Raw genomic sequence first — 22,640 nt, 5'->3', positions numbered from 1 at the left:
TATGCTCCTTTTGATCTTATAAGTTTGGCCAAAATATACTATTTGGTATTCCTATAACCGCCAAACAGAACGTCGCGTACCTTTGTATTTAATATGGACATACTGCATTGATGTGGATGTTCGGAGGAAATTCTGATTTGATTTTTTTCTTGGGAGATACGACCCCTTTGAACCTTGAAGTTTGGCCAAAATATACTATTTGGTGTAACTTGCGTGAAACCGGATTCTTAGCCATGTGTAATAAAAATACTTGTTTCAATATTTTACACAATTGACATTTCTAAACAATATTACATATGACTTGAGTGGTGTAATGTTCTTGTTTATGCTAAGTTTTCCCTAGAGTTACTTTCCTTTACATCTACAAGAGTTATTTTCCCTGATAATGTGAATTAGTTATCTTTCTTTTTAAGGTAGTACTCTACATCGTCATAATGGCTGACTTCCTTTAAAAACATGGATGAAAAAATCAATATCAGCAATATTTGACTTTTCCTTCTCTATTTAAATACCTAGTCGAGTAGCTCAGTAGGTTAGAATACCGAATGCTGAACTGTAGGTCGCAGGATCGAGTCCAGCAGGGGTTTTAATTTTTTTTCAGATTACCTTCTACTAAAACTGTATTTTTTGACAAAATAAAGTAAATTTGAAAATTTTCTACTTCAAAATATTGTTGTACATATCCTCCCCTTTTCATCTACATCAAATTTCTCTGGTGTAGCATACCTCCTTAAAAGAGTTAATGTTCCTTACTTCCTGTTTATTTGTTTTGGGTGTGACCCACACCACTCATCGTTCAATCTGAGCTCCTCAGATTTTCATCCGTATGCAGGCACACAGTGTAAGTACATTGTGATATTTGTGCATATCTATTGTTGTATATATCATTACAATGTTTATTATTTGCTATAATTAGGAATTTAGACTGTATCAGTAATTTTCTCATATTATTGTCATAAACTTTATATGTATAAAAGTACGGTTCTAACAATTTTTCTATGGAAAGCCATTTGTGTTATAAATACATATTTTGGACTTATATTGTCACTTTTGATAGTTCTTCAGCCTTTATTATTATAATTACCAATTTGTCATATGTTTCATTGTATTCAATGGCTAATTATATATGTTCTGTGAATCAATTAGTAATTAGAACATGTTTCTTTGTTTCAGTCTTTTACCACACACACACTCACACGTATACATGTACATGGTTTAGGACTAGTACCGCTTCGAAAGGAATAAAGTCTACTGAATTCCACCGAGATCTTTGTGAAGTTCTATACATGTACAGTATCATGGTTATACTATCTGCGAACGAATGGGCAGAATAGTAAAAGAACTGTATCAGCAATGGATGTCAAAGACAAGAGACCCATCAAGCCAACCTTGAAGGGAGAAGGACTGTACCAGTCAACTTTGGATACGTACCTAAAAACCCTTAGGAAATCATGAAAGCAATTCGAAAATATTCTTATGGACTTTGATGATTCAAATAAGGATTACGGTACCTACGGAAGACGGAATTAAATATAGAAAAAGCGAAAGAAGATTATTTCGAAAGTTATGAGTCCCTCATATCCTTTCTTAGTCGTGCACGATGTGGAGAAAGTTACATCGAAATGGATTCGCAGGTGACTCGTCATCAGAAATGTCGCAACATCATCAATAAATTTGAACGACAGATTCATGACTTTTTAGTGATGGCTGCAGAAGTACTCTCAGAGAAAATTGAGACTCGTTCAGAAGCTTCTATATCAACAGGATTGAGTGTGTCAGAAAGGGTTAAACTTCAATATATCCACAAAGAAACAGAGCTTCAGAAACAAAAAGAATTACTTGAAGCTAAGATGGAACTTCTAGCAAAACACCAAAGGGTTGCTGAACTCGAGACCAAGATTAGTGATCATAGGGACCAATTATCAGACAGAAAATCATTACCAATTTCTGATGAACCAATAGAAACTATCAGACGCTTATATACAGCTGATTACGTCAGTGAACATTGTACACTTAGTGATGACCTCAGACAGTCAAAAGGACAACATAAAGTGAACATAGACACTAACAACGTCTCTCGTGATCTATCGCCACCTGCTATGTCGAGCAGACCAGCTGCTACAAACTTTGGTAACTTAACACTTAACCCAAGTGCTCCGGAATTCTATCCATTATCACAGACAGGATTAGTTATCAACTTCACACGATTTCTCCTGAAAAGGAATCTCTTACTTTTACGGTTCAGTCCATTCAATGATCAAGCAGAATCATATCAGACATGGAAATGCAGTTTTACTGGCATAGTGAAGGAACTCAACATTTCAGCATTTGAGGAGATGGACTTATTAGTGAAGTGGCTTGGACCAGAATCAAAACGATTCGCAAGTAGCATTAGATCATCAAATATAAACAATCCTTCTAAAGGACTTTTTCGCATTTGGGGCGATTGAAAGAGCGTTATGGCAAACCAGAAATGATTGAGACAGCTCTCAAGAACAAATTGGACAGTTTTCCTAAAATATCACTGAAGGATCCAAAGAAGTTATATGATCTTCTTGACATTCGTACGGAAATTGAATCAGTGAAGGAGAATCCCCAGTATGCAACACTTTTATCATACTACGATTCTTCATCAGGGGTGAATCCTATCATCTGTAAATTACCTCAATCGTTACAGTGCAAATGGGTGTCACAGGCAGCTAAGTACAAGCAAAACTACAGTGTACCCTTTCCACCATTTACCTTTCTTGTTGACTTCGTCAGAGAAATGAGCTCGATGAAAAATGACCCTGCACTTCAATTCGATGGACCTACAATTACGTCTTCGGAGAAGAGAACTACGGAATTTAAGCTATTAAAGGCATCTTCCTCAGTCCACACTCGAAAGACAAATCTAGTTACGGAGAATAAGGATCAAGTGGAAAAATTACCAAGATGCCCAATACATAAGGCTAGTCATTCTCTGAATCATTGTAGGACTTTCCGTCTCAAACCTCTACAAGAAAGGAAAGAATTTCTAAAACAGATAGATTTCTGTTATAAATGCTGCGAATCAAAACATTTATCAAGAAACTGTAAAGCTACCATAAAATGTGAACTATGTGCAAGCTCGCATCATGCAACAGGATTACATCCGGATCCACCAAAACCTATTCCCAAACCTGTTGATGGCGGGGAGAAAGTCGAGTCAAAGGTGACTGTCACTAGAGAGAAATCAAAGTCAGAAATAACTGATAACAGATGCACAGCTCAGACAAACAACGAAATATCAAATATGTGCACTCAACTATGTGGAGTGACTTTCAGTGGTCGATCATGCACAAAAGTTATTCCTGTGCGTGTTTATTCGAAGGACAACTGTGCTATTTCAATTAAAGTGTATGCTATCATAGATGAGCAAAGCAATCACACGCTTGCAAAATCAGAATTATTTGACTTTTTTGACATTCATAATGATTCTGAACAAACTTATACCCTGTTTTCATGTAATGGACAATCTGCCTGTAGTGGACGGAGAGCTAGAGAACTTGTCGTTGAAGCTCTTGACAGAAGTTGTCAATTCAACCTTCCAACCATCATTGAATGTGATGAAATCCCAAACAATAGACATGAAATTCCAACTCCAGAAGTAGCCGATGCACATCATCATCTACGATGAATAGCTCATCATTTGACACCTCTCGACAGCGAAAGCAGTATTCTACTTTTGATTGGACGAGATCTTGCTGAAGCACACCATGTTCTCGAACAAAGAATCGGACCTCCTGATAGTCCATTTGCTCAAAAACTCCATCTTGGATGGGAAATCATCGGAGAAGTCTGTGTTGGCAGGTCACATAGGCCAGATGTTGTTGTGGCAAACAAATTGGCCGTGTTATCAAATGGAAAGATCACACAATCTACACCATGCCCAAACAATATCAACGTGAAGGGAGAGTTGTGGGATGAAAAGAAGTTTATCCCATATTTGAACTATCCTAAGTGCACTGAATCAATTGGAAGTAACATATTCCAGACAACTGATGACGACGATAAGCAGGGATTGTCAGTTGAAGATAGAGCATTTTTAGATATTATGGAAAACAACATCTATCGAAACGAAAATGGTCAGTGGGTGGCACCATTGCCATTCCGTGAATCCAGACCCATACTTGGGGACAACAGACATATGGCAGGCAGAAGAGCCAATCTGTTAGATCTAAACTTGAAGAAAAATCCGAAGAAATGTGAGCATGCAGTTGCCTTTATGAAACGCATCTTTGATGCTGGACATGCAGAATTAGCACCACCATTGAAGTACAAGGAAGAGTTCTGGTACTTGCCAATATTCAGTGTATACCATTCAAAGAAGCCAGATCAGATAAGAATGGTGTTTGATTCTTCTGCTCAGTATGATGGATTATCCTTGAACAACGTCCTTCTTACTGGACCTGATCTGACAAACAGTTTGCTTGGTGTTTTGTTGCGTTTCAGACTTGAGAAAATTGGCATTATGGCGGACATACAACAAATGTTTCATTGTTTCCAAGTGCGTGAAGACCATCGGAATTACCTACGTTTCCTCTGGTATGCAGACAATGGTCCTAAAGAGCAGTTGGTGGAATACAGAATGCGTGTTCATATTTTTGGCAATATCCCTTCTCCGGCAGTGGCTATTTATGGACTAAGAAGGACAGCAAATAACGCAGAACAAGAATTTGGATCTGATGTCAAGAAATTTGTTGAACGCAACTTCTATGTTGATGACGGACTTATTTCATTACCTTCGGCTGACGAAGTTGTGAGTCTGATGAAGCGAACCCAACAAGCCCTTCTACAAGAAGGCGGCCTCAGACTTCATAAAATTGTATCTAACAGCAATGAAGTCATGAAATGTTTTCCTACTGAAGACCTAGCGAAAAACTTGATGTCTCTGGATCTTTCTAAAGACTGTCTTCCTTCACAGCGGACTTTAGGGATCAGTTGGGATCTACCATCTGACTCATTTACCTTCAACCTGTCCTCAGATGAGAAACCCTATACCCGTCGTGGAGTCCTGTCTTGTTTGAACAGTTTTTATGACCCGTTGGGATTTGTAACACATGTGCTCATCAAGTGAAAACTGTTGTTAAGAAAGTTAACATCAGAATCGACAGATTGGGATCTACCTTTATCAGACGGATACCAGGAAGAATGGGAACTGTGGAGACAGCAACTACATCATCTGAAAGACCTGAAAATTCCTCGATGTTACTTTGATGTATCTACCAAAGATCTGACTGAGAAAACTGTTCATGTATTCACAGATGCTTCAAAACAAGTAATTGCAGCAGTTGCTTTCCTTAGAGCCAAAGATAAAAATGCTAATTATCATCATGGATTTATACTTGGCAAGGGAAAAGTAGCTCCAAAGAGTGCAGTAACTATCCCTCGTTTGGAACTATGCGCCTCAGTCCTTGGTGTGGAGATTTCTAGAATCATCAGAGAACAGTTAGACATTGCACCAAAGGATTTTCAGTTTCATACAGACAGTAAGGTCGTTCTCGGGTATATTTACAACAAGACAAGACGATTCTATACTTACGTCAGTAATAGGGTAGAACAAATTCACAGATTTTCTGCAGCAAATCAATGGAGTTATGTCCCATCGCAACACAACCCCGCTGACCAAGGAACAAAACCTATATTACCAGAAGCAATGACGAAAAGTCTTTGGCTTCATGGACCAACTTTCTGGACATTTGATACTCTTAGTGAGAAAAACCATGAATCAGAAGCAAACTTACCTGAATATCAACTCATCGACTCTGACAAAGATAACGAGATAAGGCCACTCATTACAGTGAAGAATACCAATGTTGAGCAATCTTTAATTGGAACTAATAGGTTCGCCAAGTATTCTAAATGGAACAGTTTAGTGGCAGGAGTTGCACGTTTGAAACACATTGCTAGACACTGGAGCAAAGGGAACTCTTCTTGCAGAGGTTGGCATTACTGTGATCAGGCTAAAGATGTAGAACTTTATCGCGAAACGGAAAAAGTGATCATACAAAATGTTCAACAAGAGACATTCCAAGAAGAAATCAGGTCTATCCAGGAAAATCGAGCTATCGACAAAAAAGTTCCCTCAGTAAACTAAACCCAACAATTGATCATGATGGGATTCTGCCCGTCGGAGGAAGATTAAACAATGCCAAACTCCAAATCAATTATAGAAACCCTATTATCATGCCAGGAGGAAGCACCCTGTATCCATATTACTGGTACGCCACTACCATCACCTTGCCAAACACCAAGGCCGTCATTTCACTAATGGAGCTATAAGATATGCCGCTTTTTGGATAAATGGAGCAAAACGATTAATTTCATCCACAATTTACCATTGTGTGACATGCAGAAAAATGAGAAGGAAACCAGAACATAAGATAATGGCGAATTTGTCGACAGATAGAATATCACCTGGTCCTCCATTTACCAGTGTCGGAGTGGATACATTTGGACTATGGGAGATCACTGCACGCCGTACGAGAGGAGGGTTAGCTCAAGCTAAACGATGGGCAATCATGTTTTCCTGCCTTGCTTCACGAGCCATTCACATTGAAGTTGTTGAAGAAATGAGCTCCTCATCATTTATCAACGCTCTTAGAAGATTTGTTGCAGTAAGAGGACATGTGAAAGAATTTCGTTCAGATCGCGGAACAAATTTATTGGATCGACAGACAATCTTGGATTCCATGCAGTTAATGTTGAGGATGGTCCTGTACAAAAGTTTCTTTTAGACAACAGGACTGTTTGGATCTTTAACTCACCTCACTCGTCGCATATGAGTGGAACTTGGGAGCGAATGATTGGTCTTACGAGACGTATATTTGACTCATTGTTGATGGACGGATCAGCAAGAAAATTGACTCACGAGACCCTTGTGACATTCTTGGCAGAAGCTAGTGCAATCATTAACTCCAGACCATTAGTTCCAGTCTCTACAGATCCAGAATATCCTTTCATACTTACGCCATACACACTGATAACCCAGAAAACAGACAAAGGCGGAGAACCACTTGGAGCTTTTGATGAAAAAAACATTTACAAAGCGCAGTGGAAGAGAGTTCAACAGCTAGCGGATATCTTTTGGAAGAGGTGGAAAACCGAATACCTTGTACTTCTCCAAAGTCGTCGAAAGTGGACAACACCACAGAGAAACTTATCAGTTGGTGACGTAGTACTTATGAAGGACAATTCTACAAACCGTTGCGACTGGAGACTGTCTGTAGTGGAACGTCTGTTCGCGAGTGAAACGGACAATAAAGTTCGTAAAGTTGAACTCCGTGTGAATAAAGATGGTGTTAACACATATTACACGCGTCCAGTCACAGAAACTGTTCTTATCATTCCTGTGTAACATTACTGACATCTTATTTCAGTTGTTACTATGATAGTCATTCAGATGTGAAAGTTCAGTTTAAAAGTGATATCACATGGGGAGATATCAGACGGGGAGTGTAATGTTCTTGTTTATGCTAAGTTTTCCCTAGAGTTACTTTCCTTTACATCTACAAGAGTTATTTTCCCTGATAATGTGAATTAGTTATCTTTCTTTTTTAAAAGAGTAAAGTTAAAGTAAATATATAGTATGTGCATGTATAAATCAAAGTACTGAAAGTACTCATGGGAGTTGAACATTGTGGAAATTCAGTTAGAACAGATAGCACTGGAGGGGTAGGGGGATAAATGACTGAATATTATCATGATTTTAGATACAAAATAACTGTTGTTGTTTTTAAAAGCGTTACAACAGCAAACATGGATAATGGAAGGCCCATGGGCCACAACGCTCCTCGAGTAACTGAAGTCGTGTTGTTGTTTTCTAGAATTTCACCCCTTTATATTCTCATGAAAAATGTGACCACATATCATGGCCCAAACATTCAAATCAATATGGTTATCAATGCCTTGCAGTTATGAAGAAGTTTTTTTCCCTGTATATATTCAAGTTTAATCCTAGTTGTAGCTAATTCTAAAGATTCATTACTTGAAAAGGTTGTCCAATATGCTAAACTGTCACCTGAGTATACTACAGTCCTGTAGAGGATCAATGGAATGGTAAGTAATTGTATAATAACTCAAAATAAATGAAATGCAAAAAAATTAAAAATCGTCCGGCATCGGAGATGCACAAACCGAGTTGCGCAAGGAATGGGCAGAGAGGGAACCGGCAGAAAAGTTTGCAAGAATTATCAAGCAGGGAGCAAAATTTTGCGTACATAAATTTCAGCCGACTTAAATCCTTTGTGACCTTGACCTTTAACCCTTGACCAAAATCAATAGGCTTCTTTGTCTCATCAAGGGCGATAATCCACCTAAGTTTAATTGAGATCCTATAGTTTGTTAAAAAATTATAGTGCAGAAAACAAAATTTTCTCCAAATTTCAGTCTATTTATAGCCACTGTGACTTTGACCTTGTGACCCCGGAATCGATAGGCTTCTTGTCTTACTGAGGGTGACAATCGATCTAAGTTTAATTGAGATCCTATAATTCGTTCAAGAGCTATGGTGTGGAAAACAAAATTTTCTCCAAATTTCAGTCTATTTATAGCCAGTGACCTTGACCTTTGACCTAGTGACCCCAGAATCGATAGACTTCCTGGTCTTACTGAGGGTGACAATCCATCTAAGTTTGATTGAGATCGTATGATTCGTTCAAGAGCTATGGTGCGGAAAACAAAATTTTCTTCAAATTTCAATCTATTTATAGCCACTGTGACCTTGACCTTTGACCTAGTGACCCCAGAATCGATAGGTTTCCTCATCTGATTGAGGGTGACAATCCATCTAAGTTTGAATTAGATCCTGTAATTTGCTCAAGAGCTATGGTGCGGAAATGAAATGTTGATGCGTGCCTGCCCAAAGGCACTTCATCAGATCATAAGCCGAGTTCGACTTCATCGCAACTCCGCTAAAAATGAAACACTAGTCAAATAATGTTATTTATTGCCAAGGTATTTGGGATATTATACTGTGGCTCAAACTGGGGGTGAATGAACCTGACAGTATGGGAAGCATATAGTGGAATCAGACTTGTGATGCTGGAAATCTATAGTGATTAATAAACTATACATGTACAAGATCCATAACTATTTTTTTTTTTCAGTTTGTGAGGGAGAATCCTCATGTCTCTTTCATCTGTAGACAAATAAACTGTAGACAAATAAACAATGTGTTTTGAACAGAGCAATTTCCAATCCTTTTTGCAGCATAAATTCAACATTGTGGCAACTGGGTTAAACTTTGGTAGTGAAGTAATACATGGCAGCACCTTATCCCATGCTCTTAAAATTGCTGTTTGACACACACTCATGACATCCACTCAAACATTACAGAGTGCAGCAAAATTCCATTGTAATAGGGGATTCAAAATGGATAACTGGTACAAAATATGGTACATACTATTCGAAAAGGATAATGAATTTGACATATTGATGTCTTGGAAAAGGAAATTCTGACATCGGGGCTCTAAGCGTTTTCAAACACTGTCATTTGATAAAAGTGTTCTACATTTTTAAAAATAGAGATTAATATGTCTTTACATACATAGGTGAGAAAGTTTCCATTATTCCTAGCCGAGACATACCATGTATGCGCAAAAAATTCATAAACAAATATCAAAATACTCACGTAGAAAATGTGGACCTTAGCGTCATCAAGCGCTGCGAAACACGCCATTTCGAGATTTTCGCCGACGAAAGCTCGGTAACAGTAATGAATAAGGTACATTCATTTTGTATCTATTTTGTGACTTTCTTTATTAAAAGGAACAGTTCTCTAATGTGTAACGTGCAATTACTACGTAATTCAATAACTTGAAGCATGAAGCAGTTTCACTTTGCAACCAGATATAATTTTATTTCGTATTCCGATCCCGATCGAAAGTTGTTGACTGGGAATGACGTGTTTTAATTCAATATACATGTAACATCAAGCATTTTTTATATCACATTAAAAAAACCCAAATATATACACATACACAATGTTGTAGAGTTATTTCTTGTAAATTTTCTGAGGTTTCGCACCATATTCGATATTTCGCGCCACGGTGTCAATAGGTCTTGTGTGCAGTTGTCGTTCGTTTCCCTATCAATGTTTATAGGTGACGCTGCGCTACAAACGACAATTTTCAACCTTATCTTTTATTTTTCCATGTATGTCAGTATCAATTTGATCGAAATCTTGTATTCAAATTGAGTTGAATACAATATCATTGCATTTACTTACATGTCAATTATCAAAATTAGATTAATTCAGAAAAGTTACATGGATTATTTAATGGCGGATGTTTATAAAAGTTTATGTTGATTTACCTAGGAGTAAATCAGCTGACACAGAACCCCCGCTGACGACCACTATACAAATCAATACAAATTACTGCGCAGAAAAGTGCGTGATGACCAAGGGAGATTGAACATAGTTCAACTCCCAAAAAGGAAGGGTAGGACACTCTTTTTGAGGCAAATCCGGGTTTGGGTTATTGTGGACGTTTCTCAAACGGCCTGACGCGATGAATCGTTCACATATGCCTTACTTTCAATATCTGTAGGGTTTCGTTTCGTTCCAAAGCCGTTCATTCGAAGAAAAAGATGTTTTTACACCTCCAAGTGTCTAAGAATTTCGCTAGACTGTCTTACTTCCGGTTTAATCGCACTGAATTGAAAGGCAAGTTCTGATTGGTCAATAATAAAATTAAAGTCTGAATTGACACGTTATCTAATCCATAAATTCATATGTAGAAAAAATAATTCTCAGGATTATTACTTCATGATGGTATTAGAGACTAGTGGTTAAGTACATGAGTCATGTTTGTTTTTATAGTTCAAATATTCTTATCATTATTTCAGAACCAATAAGAATGACACTATAAACTTATAAATATTTATTAAATTGACCAATCGGAACTTACCTTTCGATTCGGTGCGATTAAACCGGAAGTAAGACAGTCTAGCGAAATAAAGGAATAAAGTCTACTGAATTCCACCGAGATCTTTGTGAAATTCTATACATGTACAGTATCATGGTTATACTATCTGCGAACGAATGGGCAGAATAAGTGGTAATATCTGCTTACATGTGTGGAAAAAGTACAGTATAGCACAGTGTCATAAGAATTTGTTGCATTTTATGCATACCATTACCATTCATTATGTCCAGCAATGTCATTCATTGTAGGGCGTGGGGTATGTGAGCTTGCTCATTTTTTCTTTCATTAGCCCTTGTGTATCAACACATGAAAAGGGATAGGTCGAGAATGCTTTTTCAAACACCTTGCAGTGCAGCAGCGCTCCTTCTGATCAAAGAAGGTGGGGTCTGTGAACTTGCTCACTTTTTCTTTCATTAGCCCTTGTGTATCAACACAAGAAAGGGGATTGGCCGAGATTGTTTTTGTTTTATCTTCCAAACACCTTGCAGTGCAACAGCGCTCCCTGTGCTCAAAGAAGGGGCGAAACTGTACTTAACAGGAGACATGGATTCAGAGACATCAGGCCAAAATGACCCGCATATCAATCTTGGAAATCTAAAGAAAAATGGCTTCTCTGTAGTTTTCTTACAATGTAAAACTTATATGGTACCAATTTTGATGCACCAGATGCGCATTTCGACAAATAATGTCTCTTCAGTGATGCTCAATATGATTCCAATTAATCTGCGTGTTGAAGACATACCAAAGAATATTTGAAATTGAATTTAATTTCAGGGTAAAACTTCTTTTAAAAACAATGATAAAAGTCAATAATATTTTTCTTGGTCCTCCTGCTCTTCATCAAAACGTCTTTTTATGGCGTTTTAGGAGGGACTGTTGAGAAAAAGAAATGTTTTAGATGTAAATATCTTAAAACAGTTAGTATTTGATAGTTATTTACGGCCCACTACATCCTGGAAATCAGTGACACTTTATTTTAAGCTAACACCGTTAGCTACCTTCTAACTTTTTCGATCGCCCGTTTAACGTCCACTATTCCTTTACTAGGCGTGGTAAGAATTTCCACCACGCCACTGACAAAATCGTCCGTCAAACCCGGACAAGACGTCTCAGCCAATTGAAACGCGTTTAACAATTCCTCCACAATTTGTGTCGGTTCTGTTGATTGGCCTCGTTCCTCGTAATCTTCCTTATAGAGCAGTTTTAACTGTAAATAGAAAACCGATATTTCATTATCTTAAGTAGTACAATATTACACAAGGTATTGGGAATTGTTTTCTCCAAAGCACAAGCACTATTCAAAATACATAATCATTGACGTGTAAACATAACGTTCTATATAATAATGGTCATCCACGACAGGGGAGCTAAACTTTAGCTGGCCAGCATATTAATGTCTGTGGAAACGAGGGGATTGTTTATATTCGGTATTTCCTACCCTAAGACCGAGTACATTTATATAAATAACCCCCTCGTTTCCACAGAAGTTAGTCAACCATGACGTCGACTATAACTTACGCTGGTCAGCTATGACGTGTGAGTATGATTTAAGTTGGTCAGTCATGCATGGAATGTGTATATAACTTACGCTAGTCAGCAGTGGTATCACAGTAATGGTGAGGGAACTCGTTGACAGTGAATCAGGGTGACCATTAAACAGGCCGTCATTGATATCTTGGTCTGTGTACGTAAATTCAATGTTTTCATAGTCAGGTTCACTTTCAATGTCGTGCACAGTGTTCTGTGGCTCTGTGATGTTCTCACTAGATACACTATTGTCTACATCCGTCCTCTCGTCCGTTCCGTCTTTCTGTGTGACGGTATTGTCGACGGCTGGGTTCTGAATCTTATTCACGACAGAGTAGTTGTAACTTTGATCAGTGTCTGAAAATCTATTTCCTTCTGAAGTGGTGCCATTGACTTTCTCCTGTTGCATGCTGGGTAAAACAACACTAGTGTCATCTGCTGGTTTCTTTATTCGTAACGTTTCAAACTGTTCCACTTCCCTTACAGTGTTGTACTACGGAAGAAGAAAAATACTATGAACTTCAAACAAAACATGCTTTGTGAATCTTTCTCTCTCTCTCTCTCTCTCTCTCTCTCTCTCTCTCTCTCTCTGTGTGTGTGTGTGTGTGTGTGTGTGTGTTTGTGTGTGTGTGACCCACCGGATGTTCCTGGACGAATTCTTCTAGGTTTTTCACCGTACTGTTCCAGTAGTCTAAATCATCCGATTCTTCTGGTCTATCACTGAAACGATGACATCTTACATGTAACGGACATTGCACAATGTTTGTTCTGTGCTTTACATTTTACTCCTGTTGGCAAAACCAACAGTGTAAGCATTATTATAAAGAACCTGCATTATAAAATGTAGGTACGAATTCTCCAAACGCCATTTTGGATTCTGAAGTTTGTTATGGATGGCAATATTATAAATGTCATCTCAAAAAATTATATTCAGTTCAGTAAGGATGTCTAATGGTAAAATTGTTTCAGGGTTTTATCAGGCTTACAGATGTTACTACCCAATTTATATCTAAGGGGATTTTTAGGAAAGGGATAGGTGGTGTTCGGGAGCCACCCTTCTCAGGTTACAATATTTCGTGATATCAAGTGTTGGGGGGCCACCCTTCTCGGGTTACAATATTTCGTTATATCAAGTGTTCGGGGGCCACCCTTCTCAGGTTACAGCATTTCGTGATATCAAGTGTTCGGGGGCAACCCTTCTCAGGTTACAAAATTTCGTGATATCAAGTGTTCCGGGGGCAACCCTTCTCAGGTTACAATATCAAACATCAAGTGTATAAATGATTGATATTCATATTGAAAACCAAAAATGATAGAAGAATATATAAAAACGATTTTTGTTAAGTTTGAACACAATTTATGTGAGGAATTTCTCCATCTGGGAGTTTTCTATATTTCCGAAGGAACATACATCAAACAAACCAACCAACAACTAAAGGAGAATTTCAACCAGTGATAGGTGATATCATTCAGTTTTATTTAAAAAGGGGAAAAGTGCTTGATAACTCCCTGTGTTTATATATGACTGGTGGATATTAAGCATCTGAATAACTACTAATTTTACCAATGGTGAAAATTATCCCAGCCACTTACAGGGGACTGACCCTCTAGAAAATCATTTCCGATTCTCATTAATTTATATCTTCAATTATAATAAAGTAAATAAACTGTATCTCAAACATTTACTATTGACAAACTTTATTTTCTATCATACAAAACTTGTGAAACCAATATGTGATCAACATTTTCCCTGACGTAAGGGGCAAAACCACCGCCTTATTGTTAGAAACTCTTTACATCCGGGCAGTTGATTTACACGCAGAAGTAGCGCGAGTTTTGTCACTGTATCATCCTACTCTTATTTCATTGTTGAATTTTACGTATACTGTATTCTTATACAAACCTGGATTCCTCGTCGGAGTCGCTCTCTGACGTCGGCCGGTGCGACCGCCACTCACTATGCCGATCCACCACATCCTGTAGAATGTTGGTCTTCCGGGCACGTTTTATAAAGCCGTAATTCAACAATTCCCGGGCGGTGGGTCTCTGCAAAAATCAACAAGATGTGTTTGTGAAACACTGATGTCCCCGGATTACAACAGAGTGGAACTGTTGGACATTGTAGTTTTTTATTGAAAATTTCCAAAAACTAGGTCAATGTCACCAGGTCAAAGATTTTAGTGTCAGTGGAAGGAATACACATAACGAATATGTAAGGTCTTCCTCTTATGCTGTGAAAGATATGACCAAAATATTTTTTTAACTTCCAAAAAGCTATATCAAAGGTCAAGGTCACGAGGTCAACAAATCTGGTATCGTTGGAAAAGTTCTCTCACAAAATATGCACATGTCTTTTACGATTTGAAAGATATGGCTTATATTCGAATTTTCTGAAAGTAGGTCAAAGGTCAATGTTGAGATCACCAGGTCAATGATTTTTGGTGTCAACGGAAAGGTCTTGCCACAAGGAATTATACACATACCAAATATGAAAGCTTTACCTCAGATAAAGGTATAAAAGATATGACCAAGGTTAAAGTTGATTTTTGTTTGTTTGCGAAAGACACTCAGACAGTCACGCGAACACGCCAAAAAACTATACCACCTCCCCCCCGGATCTTCGGTTCTGGGAGTATAAAAACATATAAAGAACAAGATATGTTTGTGAAACACAAATGCCCCCGATAATGGCCAATTCCGAAGATGGCCAAGGTCACAAGGGCAAATATCTTGGTACCAGTAGAAAGATCTTGTCAAAAGAAATGCTCATGTACAATATGAAAGCTCTAATATTTACCATTTAGAAGTTATGACCAATGTAAAAAAAAAAAAAAAAAAAAAAAAAAGTCAAATGTCAAGGTCAAAAGGTTCAATACCAACGGAAAGGTCTTGTCACAAGGAATACTCATGTGAAATATCAAAGCTCTATCACTTATTGTTCAAAAGTTATTAGCAAGGTTAAAGTTTTCAAAAAGTAGGTCAAACTCCAAGGTCAAGGTCACGGGGTCAAAAATGTTGGTACCCAGGGAAAGGTCTTGTCACAAGGAATACTCATGTGAAATATCAAAGCTCTATCACTTACTGTTCAAAAGTTATTAGCAAGGTGAAAGTTTCAAACAGAATGACAGAATTACAGAATGACAGACAGGACAAAAACAATATGCCCCCCCATCTTCGATCTCGGAGGCATAAAAAGTTTGCCTCGTTAACTATTTGTAAAATATGTACTACTAGTGGTTTACAGTTTTTCATATAAACTAAAACCCATCTGAATATCTAGTTGGTCCTTGTATCAGAAAGCATTATGTACAGCAGCACTGGGATACCCATGCTGAATCGCTATGACAGTCCCTTATGGATTATTATTGTGGTAGTTGTACTTAGTTTTATATCTCATATTGCAATTCACATGCATTCACTTCCATACATATTGCGCTACACTACTTACGAACTTTGTGTTGCGTGTTAAAGAAACCTAAACACCCTTTAAAATATAATGGTTTAATCTGTAAGGGTCCAGTTAAAACATAACTCGGATTAGTTCATGTATCTCTTAGGTGTCATACTTGTTCTGTCATCTGATTGGTCTTAGTATTTTGTTCTAGCCAATAGGAAGTCCTGGCGGGGGTTTCTGAGTTCTTTTTACGAAATAGTTCAGGAAATCTAGTTTTGAAAGAGATTCCAAAGGGTGTTGCCATTATTTATTGAATTCTTAAAAGTATAAAGTATATTTGATTTCTAGAGGATTTGCTAACACCGACAACTGTGTGTGAGTAGCTGATAGTTTTACTATATGATTAAATGCAAATAATGAATTTAATTAAGTAATTAAACTTTTCTTTATTCATAAAACTGTTGTGTAAGTCATGAGTGAAAGATTTACTGAAAGTAGAATTGTAGAAAAACATAATTTCTATTCTTTATGTAAATAATGAGTTTAAAGTAATTTAAATGCGCAGAGTGATATATGTGTACAGAATTTAGTGTTTTAGTAAATTATTCAATAGGTCATCACAGCTTCGCCTTTATTTCGGAAGCTGTAGCCCAGTTCCATAAACTGGTATGTACAAATGTAATTTACTGCAGTACATTATATTCATATTTTGTAATATCAATTACTTATAATTGATGGTTCAAAGAGTTATTTCCTTCCACGATAAAATGATGACCAATAGATATATTTGTATCGTTGCATATGTCATATGTTTGAGAGTGTCTTTTGTCTTTGTATTGTATTTGTTCTTATATGTTTTTATTGTTGTTATAGGGTTGTTTTCATTGTTTCCCACTATTAAACGAATCTACGACTTTAACCATCTTGTGGATTATTTTTACACCCAAGACCGGTTACATTATTACTATATAACAATGGAGGTGCAACAGTGTAATGGTACTCACATCCTTTGGGTCCTTGTTTAGACAGTCTTTGATCAAGTCCTTAAAGCCCAATGAAAAGTTGCCCGACAGTTGTGGGGGGTCCTTCTTGGGGATTTGAAATATGACTTTTCTTGGGTCGAGGTCAGCATAGGGTGGCTCTCCTTGGGCCAGCTCTATAGCTGTTATACCCAAACTCCATATATCTGCCTACAATGACAAAGACAGTAGATGACCAATGTTTCGTGCTCGGTCTAGGAGTTTTTACTTTGCACTGATACCAGTGATATGCGTCTCTCTCTGAGCCTTTTTTAAATATAGACATGAATTACAACATCAGCAATACATTATATTTAATATTTATACTTTATGGTATCGTCAATTTACATGTATACAATGTAAGATGTTTGATTAGTTGCGGTAACCTAATGGTTACGTAGGCTGTTTGCTGCGCCACCTGGTGGCACGAGTTAAATCCCGGCGCCACTTCAAAATTAAGACGATTAAGTCATTGGTGGTTTTTCTGATATGACCTGTGGAGGTCCCGTGTCGCGACATGCGTTGACACGTTAAAGAACCCTCAATGATACGGCTTCAGTGTAGGCCAAAATATTGGGACACTTCACCTAAAGCTAGTGACGTCTCTACGCCAGTGAAATAATTCTCGAATGGGATGTGAAACTATCTACAGACAAAAACGGTGGCTCTTCTCTCTCTCTCTCGATCGAGAGAGAGAGAGAGAGCTAAGCGCTAAGTTGAGACCACATGCCAACAGCTCCAACGACTGGGTGATTGAACATATATCCGGATCTGGGTATACTGTAATCTTGGCTGAGATTTGGCTCGGCTGAATATTGGACAGACGCCTTCACCGAATCTCGGAGCAGTCCTTCATCATTCATGTCTGGAAATTTACGTTCAGTTTTAGCCGGTTCTAGCAATTAATGTGTACTTCTAAAGGTGACACTGCTGTTTGCTTCAAGTAAGTTAGTTGACTATTAAGCCAAATCTGTATCACTATTAATGCTGCATTACTTACGGTCTAAGTATGTAAATTCGATAAAAAAAAAAAACTATCACTAAATTTTCCCTTCAAATGAAGACTTCCATGTCGCAATATTTTATCTCCCAAAATTGAAGAGTTCCTGTATATAAAACAATACAGCAGTAGGTATGTAGAGATACATTGTATCAGTAACTAGATACAACAAACTATAGGAACTTTTCAATTTCAGGGGATAAAATATTGTGCCATGGTTCGAAGTCTTCATTTGAACGGAAAATTTAGTGACTATTTTGATTTTGGGATTTTCATACCTAGACGGTAAGCAATACAAAATTATTGGTGACAGAGAGTTAGAAATCACTTATTTGAAGCAAACAGCAATGTCACCTAAGTGAACATTAAATGCTCGAACCGGTCAAAGCTGAAAGTAAATTTTCAGACATGAATTATGAAACACTGCTCCGAGATTCGGTGAAGGCGTCAGTCCAAATATTCAGCCAAGTCGAATCTCAGCCGAGATCAGGTAATATACTGTATTTCAGATGTACCTTTGTGTCGTATTTCTGTCCTTTGATAATTTCTGGTGCCATCCAGTAAGGAGTGCCGACAAACGTGTCCGCCTTCCCGAGAGTGGACAGTTGACCCGCCACCCCGAAGTCTGCCAGTTTCACCTCTCCCTTGTGGGACAGTAAGATGTTAGCCGCTAGAAATAAAGAAGCAATGATCATACATGTACCTGTATACAGAATAGCTCAAGACCCAGAGGCTAATTATGCTTTGCTGTTTCATAAACAAATTCGTCGGATGCAGACACATATATATTACCAGGATTGTCTCCCCCTTTCTAACAAATGATGAATTCCCATGTTTGAAAAATTGAAGGACGAATGCTGATTGAATAGTGCTAAAAACCCTTTAAGGTAAACCATTGGTTAGCTTTTAGCAAATAGAAAATGACTGGATTGTATATCATACATGGAAAATGGTTTGATTGTATTTTATAAATGCAAAATGATTGATTAGTGTGTGATAAATGGAAAGCGATTGTTCGTAAATTACGGATCTGGCTAGTTTTAATGGAAGGACGTACCTTTGATGTCACGGTGTACCTTCCGTTCGCTGTGGAGGTAATCTAACCCCTTTAATATTTCTCTCAGTATAACTGCAATATCCCGTTCAGAAAATGGCGCCATTTTGATGATGTCTTGAGCAGACCCACCTCCTAAATATTCCATAATGATCCAGAGTTTGAACCCCTAAAATTGCAATGTATATAATTTTCCCATAAGATCTACAATGGATATGATAAGGGACACCCTTTGCGAGTGATTGTTATTGTCTTAATTTACATAATTATCGTGAATGTTAATTAATTATTGAATTAATTATCAATATTAATGGGAGATAATACTTTCAAATAATTCCTATAAATAAAACAACAATTCTAGAGTAAATACGGTCCCTACACCGAAAAACATACAATTATATTTTACGGAAAACATACTAGAAGCTTGTTTCATCAGAGCGTAAATAAAAGTTTACTTGGACAAAGGACCCGAAGTACTTGGTGACGTATTGCGAGTCACACTGCGCCAGAATTCTCATCTCCTGTTGTATATCGTCTATCTCGTCCTCCGCCTCCTCTAGGTCAATGATTTTGATGGCCACGATTTCCTGGGTATCTGTGTCCAAGCCTTTGAAGACCCTTCCAAACGACCCCTTGCCGATCTGTTCATCCGTCTTCTGGAACCGCCGTCTCAGTTCGGAATCCCCACTGTTCATCTAGAAAACGCAAAAGGAGATTCGTTATTAAAGCTTTTTGTAGTTCTTGAGAATATCGCCTGTTCACAGGACACTAATTAGGATAACCTTTATGCAAGCAAGAATTGGTTGAAATTTACCCGGTGGACCTTGAGGAAAATTTCAAGAATCAGTTACTCAAAAGTTACTTAAGTTTAACAAACAGTTTAAAACGTCTAGTTAACGCTATATAAATGCAAGAGTTAATGACAATTCTACCAAGATACTGCCAAGATCAAACCCGAAGGAATACCGCGGTCATTATTCTGCGATATACCTTCATACGTATTAACTGATTTCGAGGAAATTGATACACATCTCGCTTGCACTTTGTGTTTTGCTAATACAACAATAAAGTCGATAACTGATAATTCAATTTTATATTCATAAAAATCAATCAATATATGTTGCAAAACGAATTCATAAATGACTGAAGAACATTTCTGAGATCGATATACATGTAAATAAACATGTCGATGCACTGACAAGTTATCTTGAAATGTGTATTCAAAGCAGTTGATATGATCTGTCAACATCAAACTAAATACTTGAAATATGTTTTTTATAATAGATCCAGTATACCCTACCATCTCCAGGGGCGGATCCAGGAATTGCGGTTACGGGGGGGGGGGGGGGGCACTTTATGAGGCAGGGGGTCTGGAGGCCGCCTTGAGGCCCCCAGTGGGGACCGGGGTCGAAGCCCACGGAAGCTCCTGGATTTTACATATTGTATAGGACTTGAAATATGTCTCCTATTTAAGTCATCAGGCCTAGTCAGTTTCGGAAATTGCCATGACGTCACGGTGACCTAATTGTTTACAAACGATCGGCTGTACATTTCTGGACCGAAATAGAATTCTTGTTTTCGTGGATGATGCAGGATAACCTTCTTGATCTGGAAGTTTTGTTTGAAATTTAAAAGTCTCGGTTTTAATATTTCAAAACAACATTTCTCGACCGAGGAAGTTACCCTACAACATACACGAAAACGGGATCTTTATTTCTTAACTGTCAGTTAATGTTAACTCACTTTGTGCAACTGGGTCCAAATTGTGAACAGGTAACAGCGATTAGACTACGAATATATATAGTGAAGGTTATTAAATTTATATAAAATTCGGTATTTTAAAACGTACGTTTGTCTGCGTCATCGTTTGATGCCCTTGTGTCCCCACTGATTACAGATTAAATATAGCATAAACTAATATGAGAGAATATTAGACAAAAGCTCAGTCTTAAATTACCTACACCGTAAGAGATTTTGTACTTGACCCGCACCTTAATTACACAGAATTAGAAAATCGATCAAAGGGTACCATTCGAAAACCCATTGACACAAAGTCAGCTTTCAGACTTAACTGAGTGTATTTTACCCAAGTCTGTCTATAGATCCAAACTGCAAGCTAACAATGTGACTTAATCAAAATTTACCCCCACCCCTCTCTCTGGTGGTGCAATGCAAGCTGAGAGAGAGAGAGAGAGAGAGAGAGAGAGAGAGAGAGAGAGAGAATTATATATTTATTTTTCAATAGATTATTGGTTTTATCTCATTGGCTTTCGCTTCAATCATTTCAAACTGAAGACGAAACTAAAACCTAAATTCGGACCGGTAGTAAAAGGTAATGTAAATAGAATGTTATATCGTAAAAGTCCTTTGGACCCAGTTTGTGGTGAGGGCCTGTCCCAGGACACAGTTACGTACATCAGTCTAACTACATGTAAATGCAATGGTACAACTAAATCTGGACAGACAGTAAATTACGGTCACACTAAAGCTGTACATACAGTAAATTACCACGGTATCACTAAATCTGGACATACAGTAAATTACCACGGTATCACTAAATCTGGGCAGTAAAATGCAACATTCTCAGTCGCTTTCATATGGTCGTAAACTAAAGCATCACACAAGGGGAAATCCGTTTTATATTAGGAAAGTGCATGATCCTTAGGAATGCGGATATTTACTTAGTCTTACGACTAGAAAACACCATCCCAAACAAAATGAAAGACAACACAATCGGATTGGGGCTAAAAACCGTCATTTTTGGCTAAGTACTGCAGACATACATGTAAATAATCAGAATATCTATCAAATTCTTGATTGGATTAATTCCGCACTTCGTTAAATATAACTATTGCACTGTTCCCATCCTGTGTTAATGTTTCTCTTATACGCTTATCTAGATCTGTGACAAAACCTTATTATAGACAAATGATTATTTACGTGTAGCACCATGCACCCAATTCTCTGATCTCGTGTTGTCTGGTCCACTCAAGGGAGATTTTTTACATTGTAAATCACATTTCAAGTTACACTGTGCGTATTGGGATAGTAATCATATTACATATGTATAATACCGTCAGCACTGGACCCAACAATATATCAAATCCATGGATCCACCACTCTACGTTTAATATATCTATACATGTATACCACGGACCTGTGACGTATCTAAATGTTTACCTCCACAGGTAATACACATTACTACGTACCTTAGACATCTTTACTAAGCACTAACATCCGTGACGTAAAGCGTTTCGAAGTTTCCTTGACCCCCGGGACTGATGAAAACTCCTTGTCGGGGTCTGAGTGGGTCAAATCACCTATTACAGAAATATCGGATCTCTGCCGACAGCCACAATATGTATCGATCCGGTCATTAACAGCGACGTAACTGCCACCTGTAGGACTTCCTTGTTAAGAGAGATTTCCCCGGGTGGAAAGGCCACCCTTGTAACGACCGACAGCTTTTAGTCAATGGTTAAAAATACTTCAAGCAGCACGCAGTGGTGGATTTAAAATGACAACCCCTATACAAACGAAAACATGATGACTCATCTATCATGCATTATCATATGAAAATTTAAATACAGTTTAGAATCGTGATATGCAGTTTATTTTTAATTTTTCGGAGGTCCTATGCTTAGCGTCCCTTCAAATTAACGAATAATATCAGCTCCAGGTCGTCTCATCCCTAATA

The 22,640-nt window shown here is 37.8% G+C and overlaps 3 protein-coding genes across 3 annotated transcripts; 2 read left to right on the top strand and 1 right to left on the bottom strand.

The window, feature by feature from the left end:
- The first annotated feature begins 4,075 nt into the window (after positions 1-4,075).
- On the top strand, positions 4,076-6,118 carry LOC130050517 (uncharacterized). The gene is made up of 2 exons (XM_056150715.1): positions 4,076-5,042; positions 5,157-6,118. Exons 1-2 carry the CDS (start codon positions 4,076-4,078, stop codon positions 6,116-6,118), a joined length of 1,929 nt encoding a protein of 642 aa, XP_056006690.1.
- Positions 6,119-6,407: 289 nt separating this feature from the next.
- Positions 6,408-6,758, top strand: LOC130050516 (uncharacterized). Its single transcript, XM_056150714.1, has one exon. It carries the CDS (start codon positions 6,408-6,410, stop codon positions 6,756-6,758), a length of 351 nt encoding a protein of 116 aa, XP_056006689.1.
- Positions 6,759-11,698: 4,940 nt separating this feature from the next.
- Positions 11,699-22,505, bottom strand: LOC125667680 (serine/threonine-protein kinase 26-like). Its single transcript, XM_048901293.2, has 10 exons — positions 22,153-22,505; positions 19,399-19,638; positions 18,947-19,112; positions 18,405-18,559; positions 16,875-17,060; positions 14,380-14,522; positions 13,115-13,196; positions 12,538-12,969; positions 11,948-12,156; positions 11,699-11,822 (listed from the first exon to the last, which is right to left on the bottom strand). The coding sequence occupies exons 1-10, from the start codon at positions 22,159-22,161 to the stop codon at positions 11,813-11,815; spliced, it is 1,632 nt and encodes a 543-aa protein (XP_048757250.2). The 5' UTR covers positions 22,162-22,505; the 3' UTR covers positions 11,699-11,812.
- Between the last annotated feature and the right edge of the window lie 135 nt (positions 22,506-22,640).

This window comes from Ostrea edulis, chromosome 9 (assembly GCF_947568905.1).
Source record: "Ostrea edulis chromosome 9, xbOstEdul1.1, whole genome shotgun sequence".
Taxonomy (NCBI): domain Eukaryota; kingdom Metazoa; phylum Mollusca; class Bivalvia; order Ostreida; family Ostreidae; genus Ostrea; species Ostrea edulis.
Note: the sequence above shows the minus strand (reverse complement) of the source record. Positions and strands in the feature narration are given on the sequence as shown.

Excerpts from the sequence above, each read along its gene's own strand:
- LOC130050517 (XM_056150715.1), top strand. The coding sequence starts at position 4,076 with ATGGAAAACAACATCTATCGAAACGAAAATGGTCAGTGGGTGGCACCA. Across the intron at positions 5,043-5,156 it reads CCGTCGTGGAGTCCTGTCTT|ACGGATACCAGGAAGAATGG; the intron begins GTTTGAACAGTT and ends TACCTTTATCAG.
- LOC130050516 (XM_056150714.1), top strand. The coding sequence starts at position 6,408 with ATGGCGAATTTGTCGACAGATAGAATATCACCTGGTCCTCCATTTACC.
- LOC125667680 (XM_048901293.2), bottom strand. Across the intron at positions 13,197-14,379 it reads GACTCCGACGAGGAATCCAG|TGATAGACCAGAAGAATCGG; the intron begins GTTTGTATAAGA and ends TCATCGTTTCAG. Across the intron at positions 12,157-12,537 it reads TGATACCACTGCTGACTAGC|TTAAAACTGCTCTATAAGGA; the intron begins GTAAGTTATATA and ends TTCTATTTACAG.